The sequence below is a fragment of the Olea europaea genome, unplaced genomic scaffold, assembly GCF_002742605.1.
Source record: "Olea europaea var. sylvestris unplaced genomic scaffold, O_europaea_v1 scaffold262, whole genome shotgun sequence".
Classification (NCBI taxonomy): domain Eukaryota; kingdom Viridiplantae; phylum Streptophyta; class Magnoliopsida; order Lamiales; family Oleaceae; genus Olea; species Olea europaea.
This window is the reverse complement of record NW_019244532.1, coordinates 8,117-30,418: the sequence shown is the minus strand read 5'-3', so window position 1 is coordinate 30,418 and position 22,302 is coordinate 8,117. Positions and strand designations below refer to the sequence as shown.

Genomic DNA, 22,302 nt, shown 5'->3' with positions numbered 1-22,302 from the left:
CTTATGAACCTTGAACATTATCTTCAATTTCATGATCATTAACATTGGAAATTGTATTTTTCTTCATAAATAGCATTATCTAAGTCTTCATACTCGAAATCTTGTGGTGCACTTCTTCCTCTATCCAACAGTTTGTCTTGATAATGCACTCACAATCAACTAGATCATATTATTTCCTCATATAATGAAGTCTATAAGGTTGTGAATGAGTAGTAGTTAGATAAAGAAAATATATCAAATAAATGAGTCATTAAAATAAACTCTTGACGTGGTAAGGAGTTTTAAATTATATGCCTATTCTTCAATCACAAATTATATGTAACATAGAGAAGATCGTTGAGTCTTTGAAGCTCCAATCTTTTTTTTTTCTTTTTTTCTTTTTTTATTTTTTTGTGAATACGTTCAAAGACACTCCAAATCATTTCACATCTTGAAGAAGTTGTTTGACCAAGAATTCAAACAGCTATCTTTTGCAAAGTAAGAGCACTAGATCTATACAATTTCACCATTCATCTACATAATTTAATATAATTACTTCTAAGCACCAAGAAATATTAAAAATATACGATAAATAACTAAATACAAATTCTCACCAAGTTGGAATGATTTTCTAGTATAACATTGAGATTGCCTTCCAAAACTCCCTTTACGTTTTCAATACATCCTTATCTCCCCCATTTTCTTTTGTCTCATAACCATGAATGCTTTTAATTTAAGCAAATTGAGTAGACCTTGTATGACTTCTAATTTTTGACAAAATCCTTCTTCATAAATGAAAGCAGGATTAAAAAAAAATAAGTTGCTGCATATATGTTAAGACAAAGATGTTTATCCCATAGCTCTTTAATTATATCAGTGTAAGGTTACAATCTCTTTTTATCTAGGAACATATTCTTGACTCCTTCTCGTGTCCTATGCATGCCATCATATATATAAACCAATGAAGGCTTTTCATCTGAATCTATAATTCGTAACAATCTTACAATAAGAACCACAATTTCATAATCATCATGCAATCCTCCCAAGATTTGTTATCCAAGATGATAGATCTCATAAGTCTTCCATTTGCGCTTTTCGAAAGCCTATGGCTTGTAAAATGTAGACTTGTTTCTAAACTCTGCAATGCTTGTTTGTGATCATAGATATTTTTTGTAATAAAAGCAGTAACGAAACTAGTCATAGCTGGATGTACAATTTCCCTCCATTCAGGTATTTTTCTCAACCAAGACAAAAAGAAATTTGTGTGATTATACACAAATATTGTAATTTTTGAAGCACATAATGCAAGGAAATGTATGTGAGGCATAGTACCAATGTATTTAAAAATAAGATTCAAGCCATGTGCAGTACGAGGAGACCAAAAAATGTGACCATATCTGTCATGCAACAATTTCCCTACCACCACATAGTTTAGCTGCATTATCGATTACCATATGAACCACGTTATGAGGTCAAACCCATTCAACTATCTCAAAAAACAAATTACACAATGTTTGTGCATCTTTCACTACATCTGATGGATCATAAGATTTTATAAATACAATCCCAAAAGAGCAATATACTAAAAAATTAATCAAAGTGCTATGTCTTTGATTGGCCCAACCATTGGCCATAATTGGGCATCCATTATTTAATTACTGACTTCGATTAGTGTCAACAAGCAATTGAAATTATTTCTTGCAAGCTCTTAACAAATTAACACGAATGTCATTATAAGATTTCGGTCACTACACATTGGCCCCTCCACAATCCTTAAAAGAAAATAGAACAACAAAAGTTCTTAGCTTTTTTCTAGCAATCAATATTTCTTTATAGATCATCAAAGAACCATCCCAAAAAAGTAAAAATATGATTATTCCACCAACTCATTATAATATATAAGAAGAAAAAACAATGAAAAAACAAAATTTTCAAATTCTAAAATTAGATATGAAATTATAAATAAATAAATAAAAATCAACATATTATTCAAAACATATAGAATATGGAAAAAAATATCTTATCTCTAAATTAATTGAATTTTTGAGGAAAATATCAAATTTTATGGAAAAAAAATGAAACACAATGAAAAAATAAACCAATATTGAAGAACACGACCAGCCAAGAATTAGGACATGAAATCAAGAATCTAGCAAAGACTTGGAAGAAAAGATGTCTTAAATTCTACAATATGAAGAAGAGAGAGACATATGGAAGTCGAAAGATGAAAAGTGAAAACAAGTTTCCGTTCATTTGAGATTCAATGCTTTAAGTCTAACCCTTAAACTGGTGGCGGGTCGTGGGTCTTACCTTAACCTCTCGATTCAACGATTTTTTAATTAGAGGGTTTAGGAGACAAATCTGACTAGATTTGGGCCTGGTTCCTAGTTTTTTCCTATTAAACCAGTCATTCGGTTCAATTTTTAAAACGTTGCACAAAATAGTAAAAATAGATAACTTTCTCGATGTTTCCTACCCCCAAACTTATATAGACATTGTCCTCAATTTTAAAAATATGACAGACAATATATAAAAATTAAGGGCAAAAAAGATAACTAAGTATTTACTTGGTATAAATCTCCAAAAGGTGGATGGACCGGCTTGAAAGTGCAAAATCACTTGTTATGTCTTTTCCCTTGTCTTGTGTGTTCAGGTTTCATGTTTCTTCATAATAAATAATTATTTATTATTGTAAGATATTAAGAAAGAGAATAATTTCCTTGTTATTCTACATAGGAAAGAAATGATACATATATATACACAGTTAGAATTCTTTATTACAAAGATATAAAAATTAGGAATCCCTATAATTAAGCCTTATTTACATCCCGTAAGACTTTCCTTCAAGTTGGAGCATATACATTAAACATGCCCAACTTGTTACAAATATAATCAACTCGAATCCTAGTTAGAGCTTTCATGAAAATATCTCCTGATTGTTCTCAAGTTTTCACATATCCTGTAAAAATTAATTCTGCTGCACCTTCTCACGAATGAAATAACGGTCAATCTCAATATGTTTAGTTCATTTATAAAACGTAGGATTAGAAGCAATATGAAGAACAGCTTGATTGTCACACCACAACACTGCTGGTATTGAAACCTTAAGACCAACTTCAATTAAAAGCTAATATAACCACATTATCTCACACACAGACTGTGTCGTAACTCTATATTTTGATTCTCTACTCGATCAGAACACAACATTTTACTTTTTACTTTTCCATGAGACCAAATTTCCTCAAACAAAAACACAATAACCAGTAGTGGAAATTCGATCAATCTTGGAACTTGCCCAATCTGCACCTAAAAAGCATTCAACATGAGTATGTCCATGATTTCTATACAATATCCCACGTCAAGGAATTTTCTTTAAATAACGCAAGATTTGTTCTAAAACTGCCCAATAGTGAACTATTTGGGAAGACATGAATTGACTTACAACACTGACATTATATGCAATATTAGGACGAGTTGCTGTAAGATAGTTCAATTTCCAACCAGTCTTCTATACTTCTTAGGACCTTCAAATAAGTCACCATCTTTAGTAAGTTACAAATTAGGAAGTATTGGAGCACTGCTTAACTTAGCTCCCAACTTTCCTGTCTCAGTCAATAAGCCAAGCACATATTTTTCTGATATAAGAAGATGCATTTCTTTCTTCTTGTCACCTCAACTCCTTAGAAATACTTCAAGACTCCTAAATCTTTCGTGTGAAATTGGGCATGACAAAAAGACTTCGGAGATTAAATTCCCATATTATCATTGTCAGCAATAACAATATCATCAACATATACAATAAAGAGAAGAATGTCGGATTCGGACCATTTGTAGAAGGCTGAGTGGTCAGTCTTGCTCTTTTGCATTCCAAACCTTTCCACTGCCTGGCTTAATTTTCCAAACCAAGCATATGGACTCTATTTCAAACAATATAAGGACTTTCGAAGATGAGACACTTTTCCATTCTCCCCCTGAGCAACAATCCAGGAGGTTGCTCCATATAAACTTCCTTTTGGAGATCACCATGTAAGAAAGCTTTTTTGATGTCTAATTGATGTAAGGGCCAATTATGAGAAATTGTCATAGAAGTGAACAAGCAAACAAACATTAATTTAGCTAAGGAGAGCAAGTGTCAGAATAATCCACACCATAAGTCTGAGCATAGCCTCTAGCCATAAGACGAGCTTTAAGCCTAGCCACTGATCCATCTGGATTGAATTTACTGCAAACAACCACTTGCAATCAATAGCTTTTTTCTACAAGTAAGTTTACTAAATCCCAAGTACCATTAGCTCTAAGCATTAACCTCCTCTATCATAAAATCACACTAACCAATATAGGATAAGATTCATGAAATGTTTTTCGTAGGAGTCATATAGCTATGAATGTAACAAAAGAAGAAGGAAAGGACAAGTGATTATAAGAATCAAAGGATGAAATAGGAAAAGTGCGCTGATGTTTACCTTTGCGAAGAGCGATATGTAAATCGAGATCACTAGACACTGGATTCGATGCCGAAGAAGAGTCTAGTGTCGAACATGCATCAGGAGGGTTTTGTTGCCTAGAATACACCCGGGGAATAGGAGGTGGTGGTGTGGGAGCAACAGGTGTAGAAGCAACATTAGTTGACTGGCAAGTGACATGATAAACTAGTAGATCATCATCCTCCCCCTTATTGAAAGAAGAATAAGAAGTGGGAAAGAAAGGAATATGTTCCAGAAAGGTGACATCAACTGACACAAGAAACTTGTTAAGACTAGAGCAAAAATATCTGTAATCTTTTTGTAGATAAGAGTAACCCAGAAAAATACATTTTAAGGATTTGAAATCTAATTTAATTGCATTGGGACAAACATCACGAGCATAACAAGTATGACCGAATATTCTAGGTTCAATAGAAAATAAGGATTTAGTAGGAAAAAGGACACTGAAAGGAGTCTCACCATGAAGAACAAATGAAGGCATTCGATTAACCAAGAAACGGGCTGTGGAGACTGCATCAACCTAAAATTGTTTAGGAATATACATTTGGAACATGAGTGTCCTAGCTATCTTAAGAAAATATCTATTTTTTCTTTAGTCACACCATTTGGAGAGGGTGTGTCAACACACGAGGATTGATGAAGAATAACATTCTAAAGCACATGAGTCTCGAAAGAATCAAAAAAATATTCTTTGACATGATCACTTTTCAATGTATGTACCGAAACATTACACTGTGTTTTAATTTCAGTGCAAAAGGCACTAAAATGAAAAAATAATTCAAACTGATTCTTCATTAAATAAAGCAAAGTCATACGAGAAAGATCATCAACAAAGGTTACAAAGTATCAAAATCTAGTTTTGGGCACAATAGGATAAGAACCCCAAACATCTAAATGAACTAACTTAAAAGGAAAACTAGTTCTTTTATTGACTCGAGAAACAGAGGACAGACGATGATGTTTCACAAACTGACATGACTCATAATCTAAAGACGATACATTCTAAAACAGAGGGTATATTTCGTCAACAACGATAAAGATGGATGTCCCTATCGATTATGTGCTTCAAAGGAGTTAAGATACTTGAAAATGCAATGGACGTGGGCACCTATGTATCCAGAATATAGAGTCTGCCTGATTCATGTCCCTCATCAATAATCTTCTTCGTTATAAGATCTTGAAAAAGACTGTAATCAGAAAAAAATGAGACACTATTAGTTTAAGGTTCGAGTAAGTTTGCTCACAGATATTAAATTGAAAGAAAATTGTAGTAGACTTAAGACAGAGGATAAGGAAAGTAATGGAGTTAGATTAATAGCGCGAGAACTAAGAACAAAAAAAGTAGAATCATCAACTAAAATAACATAAGGAGATGTATGCGACTGAAAAGTGAATAAGAGACAGGATTACTTGTCATATGAACGATGGCACCAGAATCAATGACCTATTTTGAGAAAGAGGGGAGAAGACATATATTATGTTTACCTATCTTAGCAATGGCAGAGATAGGGTGAGATGAATTCTTCAATGCTTCCTGGTATTGAGTGAATTTGGCTAATTCTGTAAAAGCTGTAATGGTTTGCTCAGAAGATGAGATGGGAATAGTAGAAGTAGATGTAATATGACCTGAGTGAGACTTCTGAGATTTATTATGCTATTTTCGGCACGAATATTTGGAATAACCTGGCTCATGATAGTAGTAGCATACAACTCCCCCTTCATTATGACTTCGATTGACCCGACTACTGTACCACACCTCTTGTATTACCTCTACTACTGCGACTGATAAGAGCACTAGAAGGCTGAACAGATGAAGCAATAGGAGCACTAATATCTTTGCGAAGTACTCTAGTAGATGTTTCTTTTAGAGATGAAATCTCGATACTAGAGAGAATTTGGGATTTAGCAATCTCAAACTGAAGACTGAAACCAGCTAGAAAACTCATCATAGAAATTTGCACCCGTTGAGTTTGATAAACTTTCACATCCGGACTAAAAGGTAATAAGATATTCAGTTCTTTGTAGGTCTTTTTGAAATTCATAGAATAAGTCTGAAGAGACTGATCTTGTTGTTCAGCACGATAAAAACTTTTATAGACTTCATATATACATGAGATATTCTTTTTTCTAAAGTACATAAATTTTGAATATTCCATCAGTTCCTTAACATACTCATAGTGATTAATCAAATTGACTATGTTAGTGTCAATGGAATCACGAATTTGTAAGAATAATCAGGCATCATCTCGTAGCCATGTCTGGTTAGTATTATCCTTTGGTGGATCTTCAGTAAGATGATTGTCCATAGAAATACTCTGCAACTGTCTTATACTTATCTAAATAATTTGGACCAGTCGATTGTGCTCCGTGATTTTGGACATCACTGGAATGACACCAGTCACAGCTAAATTCTTTTGCTTGTCGACCATAGAAATAAGGCACAAGATCCAAATAACAAATTAAAAAAAACAAATGATCCACATAACAAACCCAAAAGACAATGTCTTTTGTCCCAAATCCAACAAATAATAGCCCAAATCAATAGGCCCAAAACCAAACAAGATCTTTTGTCCCAAATCCAATAACGACCCAAATCAATAGGCCCAAAACCAAGCACAATCCAATCAAATGAGCTCAACCAAAACAAATAAATGGTCTACTCACAGAGACGACACTAGGAAATGCAGATGACAGGGAAGGAAAAAACTCCAACCACATTCAGGATGCACCGGTAAAACCCAACCCAGCAATGGGAATGGAAAAAATTCTGTAGGCAATGAAAATCAAGTGACCCAGACTACTGAAGAGCATAATCCAACCAGAAACCATGAGATGAATCTTCGACCAAAGTTGGTTGAAACAAATCGTGCACAGCAGAGATCAGACTCCATACAGCCACTAAGAACCAAACCCAAACTGAAGACACAAAGAAGGCAGACTAAGGTTGCCGACCACGATGACCATAGACGACGTTTGGAAGTAAAGACCACAGGTTCAAAAATTTATAGAGCTCGATACGATATAAGAAATTAAGAAAGAGAATAATTTCCTCATTATTCTTCATAAGAAAGAAATGATACATATATATACACAGTTGGAATTCTATATTAGGAAGATATACAAATTAGGAGTCCCTATAATTAAGCCAATCTCTATAATTAAACCTTATCTACATCCCGTAACAATCATAATATAGAACAATTCATAGTATGTTCAAACACACACTAAAGGAAAACATAGGGATAAGGACACCTCAAGCTACCAAAAGGAATAAAATTTACTAACCCTATTATCTAGAAAATAAAATAAATAAAAGGAAAGAAAATTGGATCGACTCTCAATAAATGCTTATTTATAGTCATTAACTTGACTTCGATGTTTTGGTTATTCATAGTAGTTTGAAACGAGAGTTTTTAGCCTTGCGTTTATAGCACTGACAATTGTTCTTTAATTTGTCTTTTGGCCTCCTGATTATAAGGTTCGCATTATTGTCTCTTCCAACTATTCTTTCTTCTTTTTTTCTTATAACTGCCCAAATGGTCAATCATTTTCATTCCTCTAGATAAGGTCCCAAGTGGAGTATTCATGGTGAAACTTTGTTATTTTTCTTCAAGCCTCAGTGTTATTTCAACTTTTTCAAAATCCATTAACACTCATCAGGTTGTTAAGAATGGACTTTTCAAAAATAATGACATCTGTTGAGCATTCATATTAAGGACGGTGAAATCAGCTGAAAAGAAGTGATTTCCTACTTTGATGAGCATATTATCTACCATTTTATAAGAATGCTTGAGAGTTCTACTAGCTAGCTGTAGAATTATTGAAATTGTTTGAGGATCCCACAATCCTAATCCGCTATAGATAGATAATGGCACCATATTAATACTTGGTCTAGAATCCATTAAAGCATTTAAATTTTGTGAATTTCCTATATAGCAACGTAAAGTGAAACTCTTTGGACTTTTCAATTTAGGAGGGAGCTCGTGATGCACTCTTATTCAATGTTATAGTTTCATCTACGTGTAACTTTCTCTTCTTTATCAACACTCTTTTTAAAATTAAGTATAATTAGAAATTTGTAAAATGACATTAATGAAAAGAATGTTGACATAAAATTGTATGAGGGCATCCAAGAACTTCTTAGACTACTTTTTTGGCTTATTGTTCTATAACATTTGAGTAAATAAGGTTGGAGGATTGTTTATTTATAAGAACAGTTGCGTTAACATGGGACTGGCTGGCTATTATTCTTGATTAAACTTTATTGATTCTTTAGAATGACCCACTTGTTCCTCATCATTGTAGGTACTTGATTTTCCTTGATAACTTTCTTCTTAACATTAATTTCTGGCGATTGAACTTCATTTCTTATAGTGATGGCTTGAATCTACTATTTTATTAGCCTGCTTTCGAAACCATTGAGGAAATCAAATAGGTAGCACATATGCTCAAATAGAGACTACATGCTTAATTGATAGTGTCTTAACTACTGCTTAATTCACAACTTAGATTGCTAATACCTATTCCTGTAGGTTCTTTTTGTGCCACTTGGTAGGGTATCCTATATTGTGTTGGACAATGAAACTGCTAGTTACCCCATCTAAGTTTCCAAATTTTTTATTAAAGCCTGCTGGCTCTGAAAATTAGCTCCCTTTTGGCCGTGTACTGAGCTACTAATTCTTGCAATGATAGCTTATTCTCTTATTGTTGCTGAAATTTTTATAGGCTATCCTAAATATGATATTCCTAACTTTGATTATTAACCCATGAAAAATTTGGATGATTCCTCAATTTTGGATTATATGTGTTGGTAAGAGTATTTCTGTTGCCTTTAAAAATTCCGTGCATAATTAATCTCATTTTGCTAATACACTGTATGGAGGCTAAATAACAACTTACAGTTATATAGCCTTTGCAAATTGGTGCTGGTTGGTGCATCATGCTCACATTCTGAGTTAGTTTGTCCAACTACTTTGTTAAAACTTTCAATTGGGCTATCATTGCTCTAACTTCATCTAAGTTGTGAATACTCGCTATTTTCTTCGGAGTTTCCTCTTCGGATGGCCATATAAATTGATTTTCTGTTATTCTCTAAACATGATTTAAGATATTGTCTAAAGTTATGTCTATTATTGATCCTCCAGTTGAAGCATTGGCTATGTTACAGTATTCAGGTTGTAGGCTCAAATAAAATATTCAAATCTTAGCATGTTTAGAAATGTCCGAATTGGGAAACATTCTGAAGTAATTTTTAAATCTTTCTCATGCTTCTGGATAGCTCTCAAGGTCATTTTGCTTGAAAGCATGAACTTTATTTCTGATATGATGGACTTGAGAAGGTAAGAGGAATTTCAAGGTAAATTTCCATACCATGTCATTTTTCTAAAATGATGTTCCCTGGAAGTAGGGAGATTGGCCATTCTCGTCCATCTTCCCCGGAAGTAGTGAGATTGGCCATTCTCGTGCATCTTTACTTAAAGTAGAAGGAAAAGGTGGCATCAAAAGGCATCACCTAACATACCTTTGCGACTGATCACCTCGCAAAGCATCAAGAAAGCTTGAATACGTTCATGAGAACTTTCAGTTGATTTCTCAGGGAACCTAATGTCGTGGTGATTTTGAAATAAGTCGATGACGTCAAGTTTGATGTAGAAGTTGACCTATCTAAAAGGTGGATATATGATAGATGATTGTACACGAGTATGAATGGGATTTTTATAATCTTGTACTAGTACTTTGCTATTGTTGACAACTGCTCTTGGAGGAATTGATTGTGTTGACAGATCAGGTGGTAATAGAGTTTGATTTTGATTTTAATTTTAATTTTTATTTATTTCTCTTTCATCTCCTGATTTTCTTTTTCATTGTCTGAAGATCTTTTCGATCTTGGCATCTACTGGTAAGAGTTTATTTTTTCAGAATGTTGCATAAACTGTCAAGAAACAAACAAGAGAGATTATATGTGTAATTAATAGCTTAAAATAAAATAAAAAATAGAATTCAAATATTATTTAAACTAATAAGCTTAAATTAAACATTTTATTCTTCGATAACAGCGCTAAAAACTTATTTGTTCAAATCTCACAAATGTACGAAATCGTTTACAAGTAATATAATTAGTAAGTTGAGAATATCGTCACACATAAAATAAATTCTAATTCAATTAATTTTGTATTGAATTCAAATTATATAACAAAAAAGAGTTTTGATTTGTGATTATTCTAAGTTATTCTAAAAAATATGTAAATTTGGATTTGTATGAATGAATGGATGATTATATTGGATTTAGAGTCCACCTATTATTATCTATTTCAATACTTGATTTGTAATTGTTGGAGAAGAGAGATATTTGATGATATTTGAAGGATTTGCTAATATTGGAAAATATTATGGCGCAATCACCTTTTGGAAGATATCCATAATTCGTTATTCTCTTTCCATGATTGTCTCATCCTTAATAAGGCAACATTGATGTAATGCGACTATATATGTTTCATTGATGTAAATGAATATATACATTGATGTAATGCGACTATATATGTTTCAGAGCGGATGTGTTGTTTCATTCCATTGCTATTCAAACTGAACCTGTTCTGAAATTCAGAAACGTTTCACAATCTCCACAAAAATAGATTTTTTCAGCTTTGCGCGACCTCCACGAAAATGGCTGTATCTTTCAAACCGTAAGATTCGTATCGTCCGTATCTAGCTAACTGTCTTTCGGGCTATTTTCGAAAACGTTTAATAGGTTAAAATCATCTTCAAAGTCAACTGTTCGCGTTTTTCAATTTTTTGCTTCACTTTTTTTGCCTCTGATTTTTGTTTTTCAGTTTACAATGACTAAGAAAGTTATTAATCCATCTATAACAATGGAGAATGATGTTAATCCTAGATGGAAGTTATCTACTATTTCGTTGAATGGTATAAATTATATATCATGGTCAAGAGGCGTGATGTTGTCACTTGGTGGAAAGAAAAAATTGGGCTTCATCAATGGCACTTTTTCCTATCCAGATTCTACAAATCGAACATATGAAGGATGGATATCGAATGATCAACTTGTTGGTTCTTGGCTTCTAAATTCAATGGAAGCGTATATTGCTGAAATCTTCACTTTTTCAAACTTGGCAAAAGAGTTGTAGAAATCTGTTGAAGAACTTTATGGAAACTAAAATAATGCCGCTAGAATATTTGAATTGAAACGAACAATTACTACTGTTGAGCAAGGAGATAAGAGTATGAGAATCTTGGTAATCTTAAGAAGATGTGGGACGAATTGAGTATGTATCGTCCACAAACAACCGATGCAAAAATCTTACTAAAAAGGGCTGAAGAAGATAAGATCTTTTCTTTGTTGAGTAGTTTGAGACCAGAGTATGAGAATCTTCGGAGTCATATCCTTATGAGTTCTATGATTCTATCCTTTTCGAGTATGTGTGCAACTGTGCAGTGAGAAGAACTTGAAAAAGGGCAATAAATTCATAATTAAAGAACATGCCCGAGTCTTCTAATCTTACCATTAAAAGAGATGAAAAATGAAACATTTTCAGAATAAGAAAAGACGTGAAGCTCCCAAATGTGACCACTGCCAAAAGCTAGGACACTCTAAGGATCGTTGTTGGGAACTTCATCCTTATCTTAAGCCATCCACTATGAAAGGAGAAAATAGGAAAGGTACTGGTGTTGCGGATACTACCATTTCAATGAATCAATTGGCCCAAATTCTACAACAACTTGGTCATCCTAGTGCATCTACTCCAAAAGATTTAACTCCTTCTAGCACTTATGTCTCCGATAACCTTGAAGCTTATTTCTCTTCGTGTACATCTAAACATTTGAATACTTGGATTATTGATTCGAGTGCTACAGATCATATGGCAAATGATGCAGCATCTTTGAGAGATTTCTCAAAAAATTCATTTAAACATGTTGTTTCAGTTGTTAATGGTACATCAGTTCCTATTTGTAGATCTTGAAAAATTAATTTTTTTCCTACTCTGCTTAGTTTGGATGCACTTGTGATTCCTTCATTTCCAACTCAACTTCTTTTCGTTGGAAAAATAACTAACTCTTTAAATTGCAATGTTATCTTTTCTCCTAATGATGTTATATTTCAGGATCGAACTTCAGGGAAGAAGATTGGTGAATGTGTATACTCACATGGACTTTATCTGTTGAAATCATTTGGTGCCACTTCTCTTAATAGTGCTATGCTAGAAAATCATATTGTGCATCAAAGATTTGGACATCCTTCTAGTCGTGTTTTATCCTTTTTGTTTCCATCTATTTCTTTGGGAACACATGTTTGTGACATTTGTCAATTTTCCAAACAAGTTCGTCCACCATTTAATAATTCATCATATGTCCATTAAACCTTTTGAGTTAATTCATTCTGATTTATGGGGCCCATGTCGAATTGATTTATATGATGGTTTTAAATATTTTATGCTATTTATTGATGATTATTCTCGTGCTACTTGAATTTATTTATTGAAATCTAAGAATGAAGTCTACCCTGTTTTTAAGGATTTTCATAGCATGGTGGCCACTCAATTTGATAGTAAAATCAAAGTTTTCCGTTCGAACAATGGAACTGAATTTGCAAAGGGTCCCTTTCCTGCCTTCCTTCGCAATAAGGGCATTATTCATCAGACTAGTTGTATCAGTACACCCCAACAAAATGGAGTGATTGAAAGAAAAAATAGACATATTTTGGAGACTACGGGAGCTCTCATGCTTCAAATGAATATTTCGAAGAAATTTTGGTCACACAAAGTTCTAACAGCAGTTTACTTGATAAATAGGCTCCCAAGTCGTGTTATCCATTTTCAGTCACCATTGGAAGTCTTGAAAGGGAGAAAACCTAACGTATCTCACCTCCAAGTATTTGGTTGTGTTTGTTATGTGCCCTACCAATCTCTGCATCGTGATAAACTTGATCCTCATTCCATTCGATGCATCTTCTTCGGATATTCTTCGACAAAAAATGATATGTATGCTATGATCCTCAATCTCAGAAGCTATTTGTGTCACGAGATGTGTGGTTTTCTGAGAATGAACCTTATTTTACAGCGCGAAGTTTGAACAAGAATTTACCTCAGAGGGAGAGTTTGAATGATCTGCTTCCGCTTCCCACTATATGGATATCTTCTTTTGACATTGCAAGCCCTAACCGAAATGAAACTACGATACAAAATGGAGATATAGAAAGAACTGAACAAGATGGAAATAGTAGGGACACCAAAATTTTTTGTCACCAGAACATGTACTAGATGCTCCAAAATAGGTTCCTAAAAGGTCAAATAGAATATCCAAAGCTCTAGAAAAATTAAAGGACTTTGTTACTTATGAAGCCGTAAGTCATCCTATACAAGCTCATCTATCATACTTCAATATTTTTGCATCTCATTCAACGTTTTTAACTTCGTTTGCTTCAACTCAAGAGCCGAATAACTTTGGACAAGCAAATTCTAGTCCTATTTGAAAACAGGCGATGCAAGAAGAGTTACAAGCCCTTGATGATAACAACACTTGGTCGATTGTAAAACTCCCTCAAGGAAAGAAGGCAATAGGATGTCATTGGGTTTATAAAATGAAGTTTCGAAGTGATGGATATATTGAATAACATAAAGCATGTCTTGTTGCCAAGGGCTTTACTCAAACTTGTAGAGTTGATTAAAATGAGACATTTGCTCCAGTAGCCAAAATGAACACGTTTCGTGTTCTTATATCTCTAGCCGTCAATCATGATTGGAAATTGTTTCAGATGGATAGAAAGAATGCATTTCTACATTACGATTTTGAAGAAGAAGTTTATATGAGTATACCTCCTGGTCATCCATTGGAGGGTCATAGTGAGCTCACATGCAGATTAAGAAAATCCATATATGGTCTTAAACAATCACCTCATGCATGGTACGCCAAACTCAGTCACGTTCTTATCAAGAATAGTTTAAAGATAAGTAATGAAGATTCCTCCTTGCTCGTGAAAAAAGGTATGAGTGGTAATGTTATTGTTTTGATTTATGTTGATGACATAGTTATTACTGGTGATGACCTTGTTGAAATATCAAGGCTCAAAAATATTCTTCATACTCAATTTTCTATCAAAGATTTGGGAATTTTGAAATACTTTCTCGGACTAGAGATTGTATATTGAAAGAAGGGCATATTTCTCAATCAAAGAAAATATGTGTTGAATTTGTTACAAGATACTGGTAAATTAGGTGTTAAGTCAGCTCAAATGCCTATAAAGTGTAATTTAAAATTACCACTTGATGGAGACCCGATATCTGATGTGGGTCAATTTCAAAGATTGGTGGGCAGACTGATTTACCTCACAATTACTCGACCCGATATCTCATATGCTGTCAGCCTGATTAGTCGTTTTATGTACTCTCCACGAGTTGCACATATGGATGTTGTTAATCGAATTTTGCATTATCTTAAGGGGTCACATGGAAGAGGTATATGGATGCGTAAGAATGGTCATTCTCTTATTACTGCATACACAGATGCGGATTGGGCTAGCAGTACTATTGAGAGACGATCTACAACAAGGTATTGCACTTTTGTTGAAGGAAATTTGGTGACATGGAGGAGTAAAAAGCAAAATGTTGTTGCACGCTCTAGTGCTAAAGTTGAGTATCGGGTAATGGCTTCTACTACAAGTGAAATTCTTTGGCTCGTCACAATCCACACAGATGTATTGCGATAATCAATCTGCTATTCATATTGCTTCAAATTCAGCTTTTCATGAACAAAGAAAATACATTGAAGTTGATTGTCATTTTATACGAGAACAAGTCCAAGTCAAGGTTATTTGTACTCCCTTCGTTCGTAGTAGTGAACAATTAGTTGACATTTTCACCAAAGGCTTGTCTACTGTCAGATTTCATGAGATATTGTCCAAGTTGGGCTTTATAGATATTTTTGCACCAACTTGAAGGAGAGTGTTGGAGAAGAGAGATATTTGAAGGATTTGCTAATATTGGATAATATTATGGCGCAATCACGTTTTGGAAGATTTCCATAATTCGTTATTCTCTTTCCTTGATTGCCTCATCCTTAATAAGACAACCTTGATGCAATGTGACTATATATGTTTCATTGTAAGCTCCAAACATAAGTGAATATATACAAGTTCTCTCTTCTCCGGTGGATATAGGTTGCTACACTGGCGCCAAACCACGTAATTATTTGTGTTCTTTTTTTAGTTTATTGAATTCTTCAATAGTCTAATATTATTCATGCATTTTTTTACAATCGATAAAACTCATAGATCTAGCCTAACATGATTTTATAAAAATTATAAGAAGAATAATAAGGAAAAATATCATTCAGATCACAAAATAATGTAAAAGATATTGATCTTTAGGTCCAAAGTTTCATTTTTCAAATTTTTGATGTAATTTGCCTTCAATTGCTTGTTTGGGTTTGATCTTTTCTCTTAAAAATTGTGAATTGGTCTCTTATTCTTATTGAATTTGATGATATGATATGATATTAAGAGGCTAGAGAGTGATCCCTTAATGTGTAGCCCAAGTCTAGTATTTATAGGAGTAAAAATTAGGTAAAAATCATGTCCAATTTGGATTCAAAAAGAATTTGAAACATAAAAGGAAAATTGGCCCGTCAACAAAAATTTGTCCTGCACGGGGGCATTGACCAATTCCTTGCTTGCCCACAATGAAAAACTTTGGCTCTCAGATGATTTTTTAGCACTCACCCCAGCCTTTTGCCTGCTTTCCACTTCGATTCACACAATTAAATCTTGAATAGTTGACAATATTTTTATCATAACTTTGTCTCTCTATATCCGATTGAGGTGTTTTAAACTACATTGGAAAGCTAACTCAAAATGCTACAATTCTTATGCACGTATAAGTTTTTCAATTCAAACATTTTCTATACCAAAAATGGGTTTCAATATGAGGCTATTGGAGAACAATTTTTTTGGCTGAAAATTGAATTGTCAAAATCTTTGACCATATTTTATTCATTTGACCTCCAATTACATCCAATTGATCCTATGTGATTTTATCATTATTTTATGGTTCGAATCAACTATTAGATGTTTATACTTTGATTCCCGAAATTTGAATTTATTCTATCATAATACCATTCACGTATTATGTTATTACTGTTTAATCTAGATTTATACTAAATTCTTTTTACATTTTAACATTGTACATTAGACGCAACTTATAAGGATTTTATTTTGTTGTGATACTTTCTAGAAAATCGTTTTTATGTTTTTCCTTTTGCATTTTTTCTATGAAGAGATGAAGTTAAGGGTAACAAACGAGTTAAGTGATTCACGGGCTCGGCTTATTTCGACTTGATTCATGGGCACTTGAGCTCGTTTGGAGACGATTTATGGACCAAACTATTAAATTACATACTGTCATTATGGGAGGGTGTCTAGCCTTTTTACCTCTCATGAATTTCTGTTGCATTTTACAGGATTTGACTTAAATCTCTCATAAGGTAGATACTTTTGGTTCGAATCTATAAAAAACGCAATAGAAATTTGTGAGAGGTAAGAGGGACATATGCCATTCCAAAGCAAACATTACGTCATTTGTACTCGTGGACGAGCTCTTTTATGTCTTATTTTTAGACTTGTTTTATTAATTTCTGTAAAGTTGTTCATTTTTTTGGCTTATTTTGTTAATTTATTTTTAAAATAATAATTAAAAAGGACCCTGCTCGTAGACTACTCGACTCGTGAAGTCCACGAACCAAAGGATCGAGCCAATCCTAATATTTGAACATGAGCTAAGTTCAATATTGACTAATCTCCATACAAGCAAAGCTGAGCCACTGCTAGATGAAGCAGAAATTAACGCCAATTTGATCTTGTGATTTTGATTCGTTCTATCCAATTTTTATTTTTATTTCAATTATTCATTTTAATTGTATCGATATGCTAAATCAACCGTAGTATACCAAAGAAATTAGAAGATATCGTAGAAAGGATTTTTTTTTTTTTTCCTTTCAAAATTTTTATGGACGGAGGCAAATTTAACATTTCGGAAAGATCGCCGCATGCAATGCAACAGTAGATTTGGGTTCATGCTTTATTGACAGCAGTTAAAAACCCAGCACGCCATTACTCGCTTTCTTTTTCCCATTTTTCATTTATTATTAAATTTTATAAAGATAAATTCTACAAATAAGAGAGATAGATCATGCGATGTATTCAATTTGATAGGTCTGCAAATCTAGATAAAGAATTCGGATTTCTCTTATTAAAATTGCAGCCTGTTTACAGAGTTATAATAAATCCACGGCCACAGAGACCAAATCTAAAGATACGATGAAATTCAAGTCTAGTGGTGATGGGTCATCATCATCGAAGGCCAGGATTGATTCATCTATCAACAAGAAGAAACTTGTAGAGAAATCCAGCTCCAAATCTGAGGTGCCCAATTACGAAGATCATTTTTTTTTATTTCTTAAATTGAGGTGTATATCAGCATATTGGGCATTTTCTGCTTCTATATAATCTGCAGAAATCATGACTTTTAGTATGAAAATTAATTGGGATTTTTGTGTTTTTATTTTGTGCATCATTTTTGTATATAAACTTGGGCAACCATCTGACGAAGTCATTCATTTTTGTATTTAAATCAATAGGGAATTTTTTTTACTTCTATATAATACTGAGGTGCTCATCTGCCAAAATCATTTTTTAGTATGTAAATCAATTGGCAGTTTTGTATTTATATTTTATGCACTGTTCTTGTATATAAATTGAGGTGCCCATCTGCCAAAATCATGCCCTTTTGTATGAAAATCAATTGGGAATTTTGAATTTTGTTCTTTGCAACATTCTTGTATATGAAATTGAGGTGTCCATTAGCAAAAAACATTGCTTGGTAACATTTTAAAGTTTTTGCACTCATTTACTAAGATGTATTTGAACCTTTTTTTAAATCTCGAGGCATGATTTCCAGTGTGGATTCGTTTGTTTTTATTGAGCTCACAATTTGAATACACTGTGTGTGTGTGTGTGTGTGTGTGTGAATTTACTGAGATTGGATTACCAGACATGGTGTGATAGTAATTAGCTGTGAATTTGGTGTTTATGGATCCCAAATGTTTCAGGGGAATTGTATACACACACACACACACACAAGAACCCTTGCGATCAATAAACTCACTAGATTCCACATAATACCAATGTTGGATCAAGACCTAAAGAAAACTTGATTTTATTTTATTTTATTGGTTTTAAATTTCAATAGCCAATTAGCCAACTTCAATCCTAGTTCTTTTGTTTTAAGGAAATGAGGAAAACCTCATAGAAGGCAAATTAACCCCTAGCGAACAATAATAATAAAAAGTGCGATATAAAATAACTAAAGCAATAAAAGAGACCAGAAAAACTGAAATAAGCAGCATTGCACTCGGCCTGGCTGTGCCCCTTTACAGGCATTTCCTCATGTCTGCCTTCGAGAGTTCCAGTTGAGCCTTGAGCATACGATCTGCATCCTCTGTTGCGTTACGAGTTGTATATTTTTCTTATTTATTTTGTGAATATGTGTGAGTATGAGTTTGAATTTATCAGTTTATAACTTTATAGCTATTTGTGATTTTGATTTTGATCTATTTTTATATCATCTTGCTTAAGTGAAGCTAAAAACGAAAACAACATCGAGTTCATCTAAGACTGTCAACAAAACAGTGACCAAAACCAGAGAAAAGAAAGTTTTTTCCTTGCCGGGACAGAAATATGATGTCCCTGAAGAGGTTGTATCTCTCATATCCCCTTCAAAGTTTTGATTGCTTATTGTCTTTAGGAAGTTTGTACTGACTGAATTCTTGTTCTTTTCCATACATCGCTTCATCCGAACAGCGAGAACCACTGAGGATATTCTATGAATCATTATCAAAGCAGATACCGTCAAGTGAAATGGCTGAGTTTTGGTTAGTTGTCTTTTTATCTGGGTCAAATTTACCATGGTTATTCTTGTTAAGTGAAGTCATAGAATTTGATATAAATTATGCTTTTAATCTGGCTTAGAACTGTAAGAAACTTGCTAAGTTTTGGCAATTCTTAATCTATAAGATTTTTTATTGATTCATGTAGAGTTGGAGATTGTTATCTTCATAAAGTAAAAATGGATGCCGATTAATTCGCTATGTTTCAGTTTATTGCATAAATTGTTTTAAAAATATGCCATGCCTACTAGGAGCATGTTTGGCTAAGCTTACAAAGTTTACTTATAAGTTACTAAATAAATGATGTATGTGGCTTTGTGCTTAAATCTTTACCTCATATTGACAATAAGGTTTTGAGCAAGATGAAAGTTACTATCAAATTAAATACCACTTTTTATTTAAAAAACACTTATTTCCTTATAAGTCAACTCGTTAAGCTTATTAGCCAAACGTGCTGTTTGCCTCATCATCTCACTAGTATCTAGCATGTTGTTCCATTCTGTACTTTGGCATCCAAAGACAGAAGACTGCTGACAGAGTGAGAAATTATTTGTGCAGGTTGATGGAACACGGGATGCTGTCTCCTGAAAGAGCGAGGAAGGCATTCGAGAAAAAGCAGAGGAAGCAAAAGCAACTTCGGATGGGTACTCCTATAAAATCTTCAACGACACGACCTTCAAGTTCAAGTAAACCTGCAATCTTGAAAAAGCCACTGCTGGCCTCCAAAAGTGGTGACGCAAAAGCAAAGAAACGGATATTAGTTGACAGCGATGAGGAAGATGATTTTGTGCTGAGTCCCAAGAGGCGGAAAGGGTAAGCAGAAAATCTTCTGTTCCTGTCTGTATCAATGTAGTTCTTAGAAAAAATGGCTAAATTAGATCCCTTGGGATTTTAATTGCAATAGATTGAAACCATCAAAAGGATGATAGATGCAAAATTCTTTATATTTCCTAATCGATGACAACAATATACACAGACTGAAACCTTTGTCTTTGACAAAATAAGTTATTTCATACAATGAGACCCAGCTTAATTGTTTATACTATTTCATTATTGTACTTGCAGAAATTTGTTACCGATTTGTTCTACTATTTTGTTCATACAAGAAAATTTGTACACTTCAGATTTATCGATATATACATCTAGTATTCATGATAATCCAATCGGGTTAGTGAAATACTTTTAAGCTTATTTGGCTGGAATTTGATACAAAACCGCGTTTCCATTTAATGGAATCTTCAGATAACTGCCCTTGATAAGAATCAACTACTGAAGCAAATTTACCTGAAGAAGTTCAGTAATGGAAAAATCAAACTCATGAAAATAGATAAATGTGGAAGAACAATAGATCAGAATGGGTTGTTAGTTATAAACATTTAAATTATACAAAGTCCATCTAATCTAAGATAGAAGCTTAGGGTAAGTTGATGACGAGTTATTAGATGATGACTTCCTACCTGTAGGCCTTTCTGATTCTGTGTTACCTATCATTTATACACAATGCATAGGCTTAACAAAAAATTTACTATTTAAGTAAATAGGTTTTGAAGTAATAAATTTTTATTGATCAAAGTTGAAAATGAGTGTAACCAAGTTACTTGCAAAATAAGTAACTTTTGCTAATCCACTGGTGACGGTGAAATCAAGTGGGTGTGATCTATGTTGCTTGATCTTGGTTAGAATTGTCAGATGTATGAGATTGGTTGCTCCTTCGTGAGATATTTATATGTTTTCCTGTTATTTTGGAAAATCATGTCACGGATATTCATGTCGATTTCAAGGTCCGGACGAGAGATCAACACAAGTATGTCTTGTAATTGAAAGTCTTAAGTAGCATAAGCCATGAGTGATTATCACATGCTCATAGGCATATGCTTTAGATAAGTTGTTTTCAGGGTTGTGACTTGTGCATTGTCAGTTTTGATTGAGCGTCTATTGATGAAAAGGGGGGAAGGATTAATTATGAATTGTCTACATTTAATGCAATGACTGTGTTATAAGTACATAATAGGCTTACATAATAATATACATACACATAATGTGACTAGATTTGATTGAGTTTGAATCGACCAAATAAAAATAGATGTAAAAAGAGAAAAAAAGTTTACATTCTCTTTTTGATATCTCATTTATATGTAAACTATTATATAACTGTTTATGTACAAGTAACATTATTCTTAATGTCATGGGGCTATAATTTCTTTGGTAGAATAGTTTCAAGGATTTGACATGGTAGGTAAAAGAAAACAGAACTACTACACTGCCACGAGAATGGGTGACCAAGACCGACCCTCACAGCAAGGGGAGGGCCCACTTTTTTGAAGATTTTTTTATGAGGGTTCCACGACAGTGTTTATCTGTCAGCCTCTATGTCAAAAATCTTTTGATAGTTCTGCTTTTTTCAAAAGAAAATCTCGATTGGACCGTGTTTTTGCCTCTTTTACTTAATTTAATGTATAATACTGTCTAATTCCCATCATCATACTGTCCATAAAATCTACTAAAAGGTTGGTTACTGCTGGTTGGCCCTTTAGCAGCAGAAGTGCTCCAGGTTTTCTTCTAAAGACTCTTTTTTATTGAAGTGTATATTGTCTGTCTTGGCGGCATCAAAGCAGTGGAGGATCGTTCTATGGATGGGATGGGTGGGGCGGTGATCTGCAGACTCAAAAATCAATTTTTTTTCCTCTTCTGTTTTTTTTCCTAAAAATGTATTTAGTATGTATGGGGTTGTTATTCTTCAGTCATATTACTGCCCTGGCTATGGTAATTTATGCACTAACCAGCATATTTGTTCCCATTCTTCATGTTTAATCATGGCTTGTTCCATGAGGTACCAAACATGTATTTGATTTTTGATACACAACATTAGACAAAATTACAGTTCAATCTT

At 33.5% G+C, this 22,302-nt stretch overlaps 2 protein-coding genes across 2 annotated transcripts; both read left to right on the top strand.

Annotated features, from left to right (window-relative positions):
* The first annotated feature begins 14,706 nt into the window (after positions 1–14,706).
* On the top strand, positions 14,707–15,498 carry LOC111383174 (uncharacterized mitochondrial protein AtMg00810-like). The gene is made up of 3 exons (XM_023007252.1): positions 14,707–15,114; positions 15,213–15,280; positions 15,390–15,498. The coding sequence occupies exons 1-3, from the start codon at positions 14,707–14,709 to the stop codon at positions 15,496–15,498; spliced, it is 585 nt and encodes a 194-aa protein (XP_022863020.1).
* A 2,004-nt stretch (positions 15,499–17,502) lies between these two features.
* LOC111383157 lies at positions 17,503–20,457 on the top strand. The gene is made up of 4 exons (XM_023007235.1): positions 17,503–17,889; positions 19,107–19,220; positions 19,327–19,397; positions 19,971–20,457. Exons 1-4 carry the CDS (start codon positions 17,785–17,787, stop codon positions 20,227–20,229), a joined length of 549 nt encoding a protein of 182 aa, XP_022863003.1. The 5' UTR covers positions 17,503–17,784; the 3' UTR covers positions 20,230–20,457.
* Positions 20,458–22,302: the final 1,845 nt, after the last annotated feature.

Excerpts from the sequence above, each read along its gene's own strand:
- LOC111383157 (XM_023007235.1), top strand. The coding sequence starts at position 17,785 with ATGAAATTCAAGTCTAGTGGTGATGGGTCATCATCATCGAAGGCCAGG. Across the intron at positions 19,221-19,326 it reads AATATGATGTCCCTGAAGAG|CGAGAACCACTGAGGATATT; the intron begins GTTGTATCTCTC and ends TCATCCGAACAG. Across the intron at positions 19,398-19,970 it reads AGTGAAATGGCTGAGTTTTG|GTTGATGGAACACGGGATGC; the intron begins GTTAGTTGTCTT and ends TTATTTGTGCAG.
- LOC111383174 (XM_023007252.1), top strand. The coding sequence starts at position 14,707 with ATGCCTATAAAGTGTAATTTAAAATTACCACTTGATGGAGACCCGATA. Across the intron at positions 15,115-15,212 it reads GTGCTAAAGTTGAGTATCGG|CTTTTCATGAACAAAGAAAA; the intron begins GTAATGGCTTCT and ends CTTCAAATTCAG. Across the intron at positions 15,281-15,389 it reads GAGAACAAGTCCAAGTCAAG|ATATTTTTGCACCAACTTGA; the intron begins GTTATTTGTACT and ends TGGGCTTTATAG.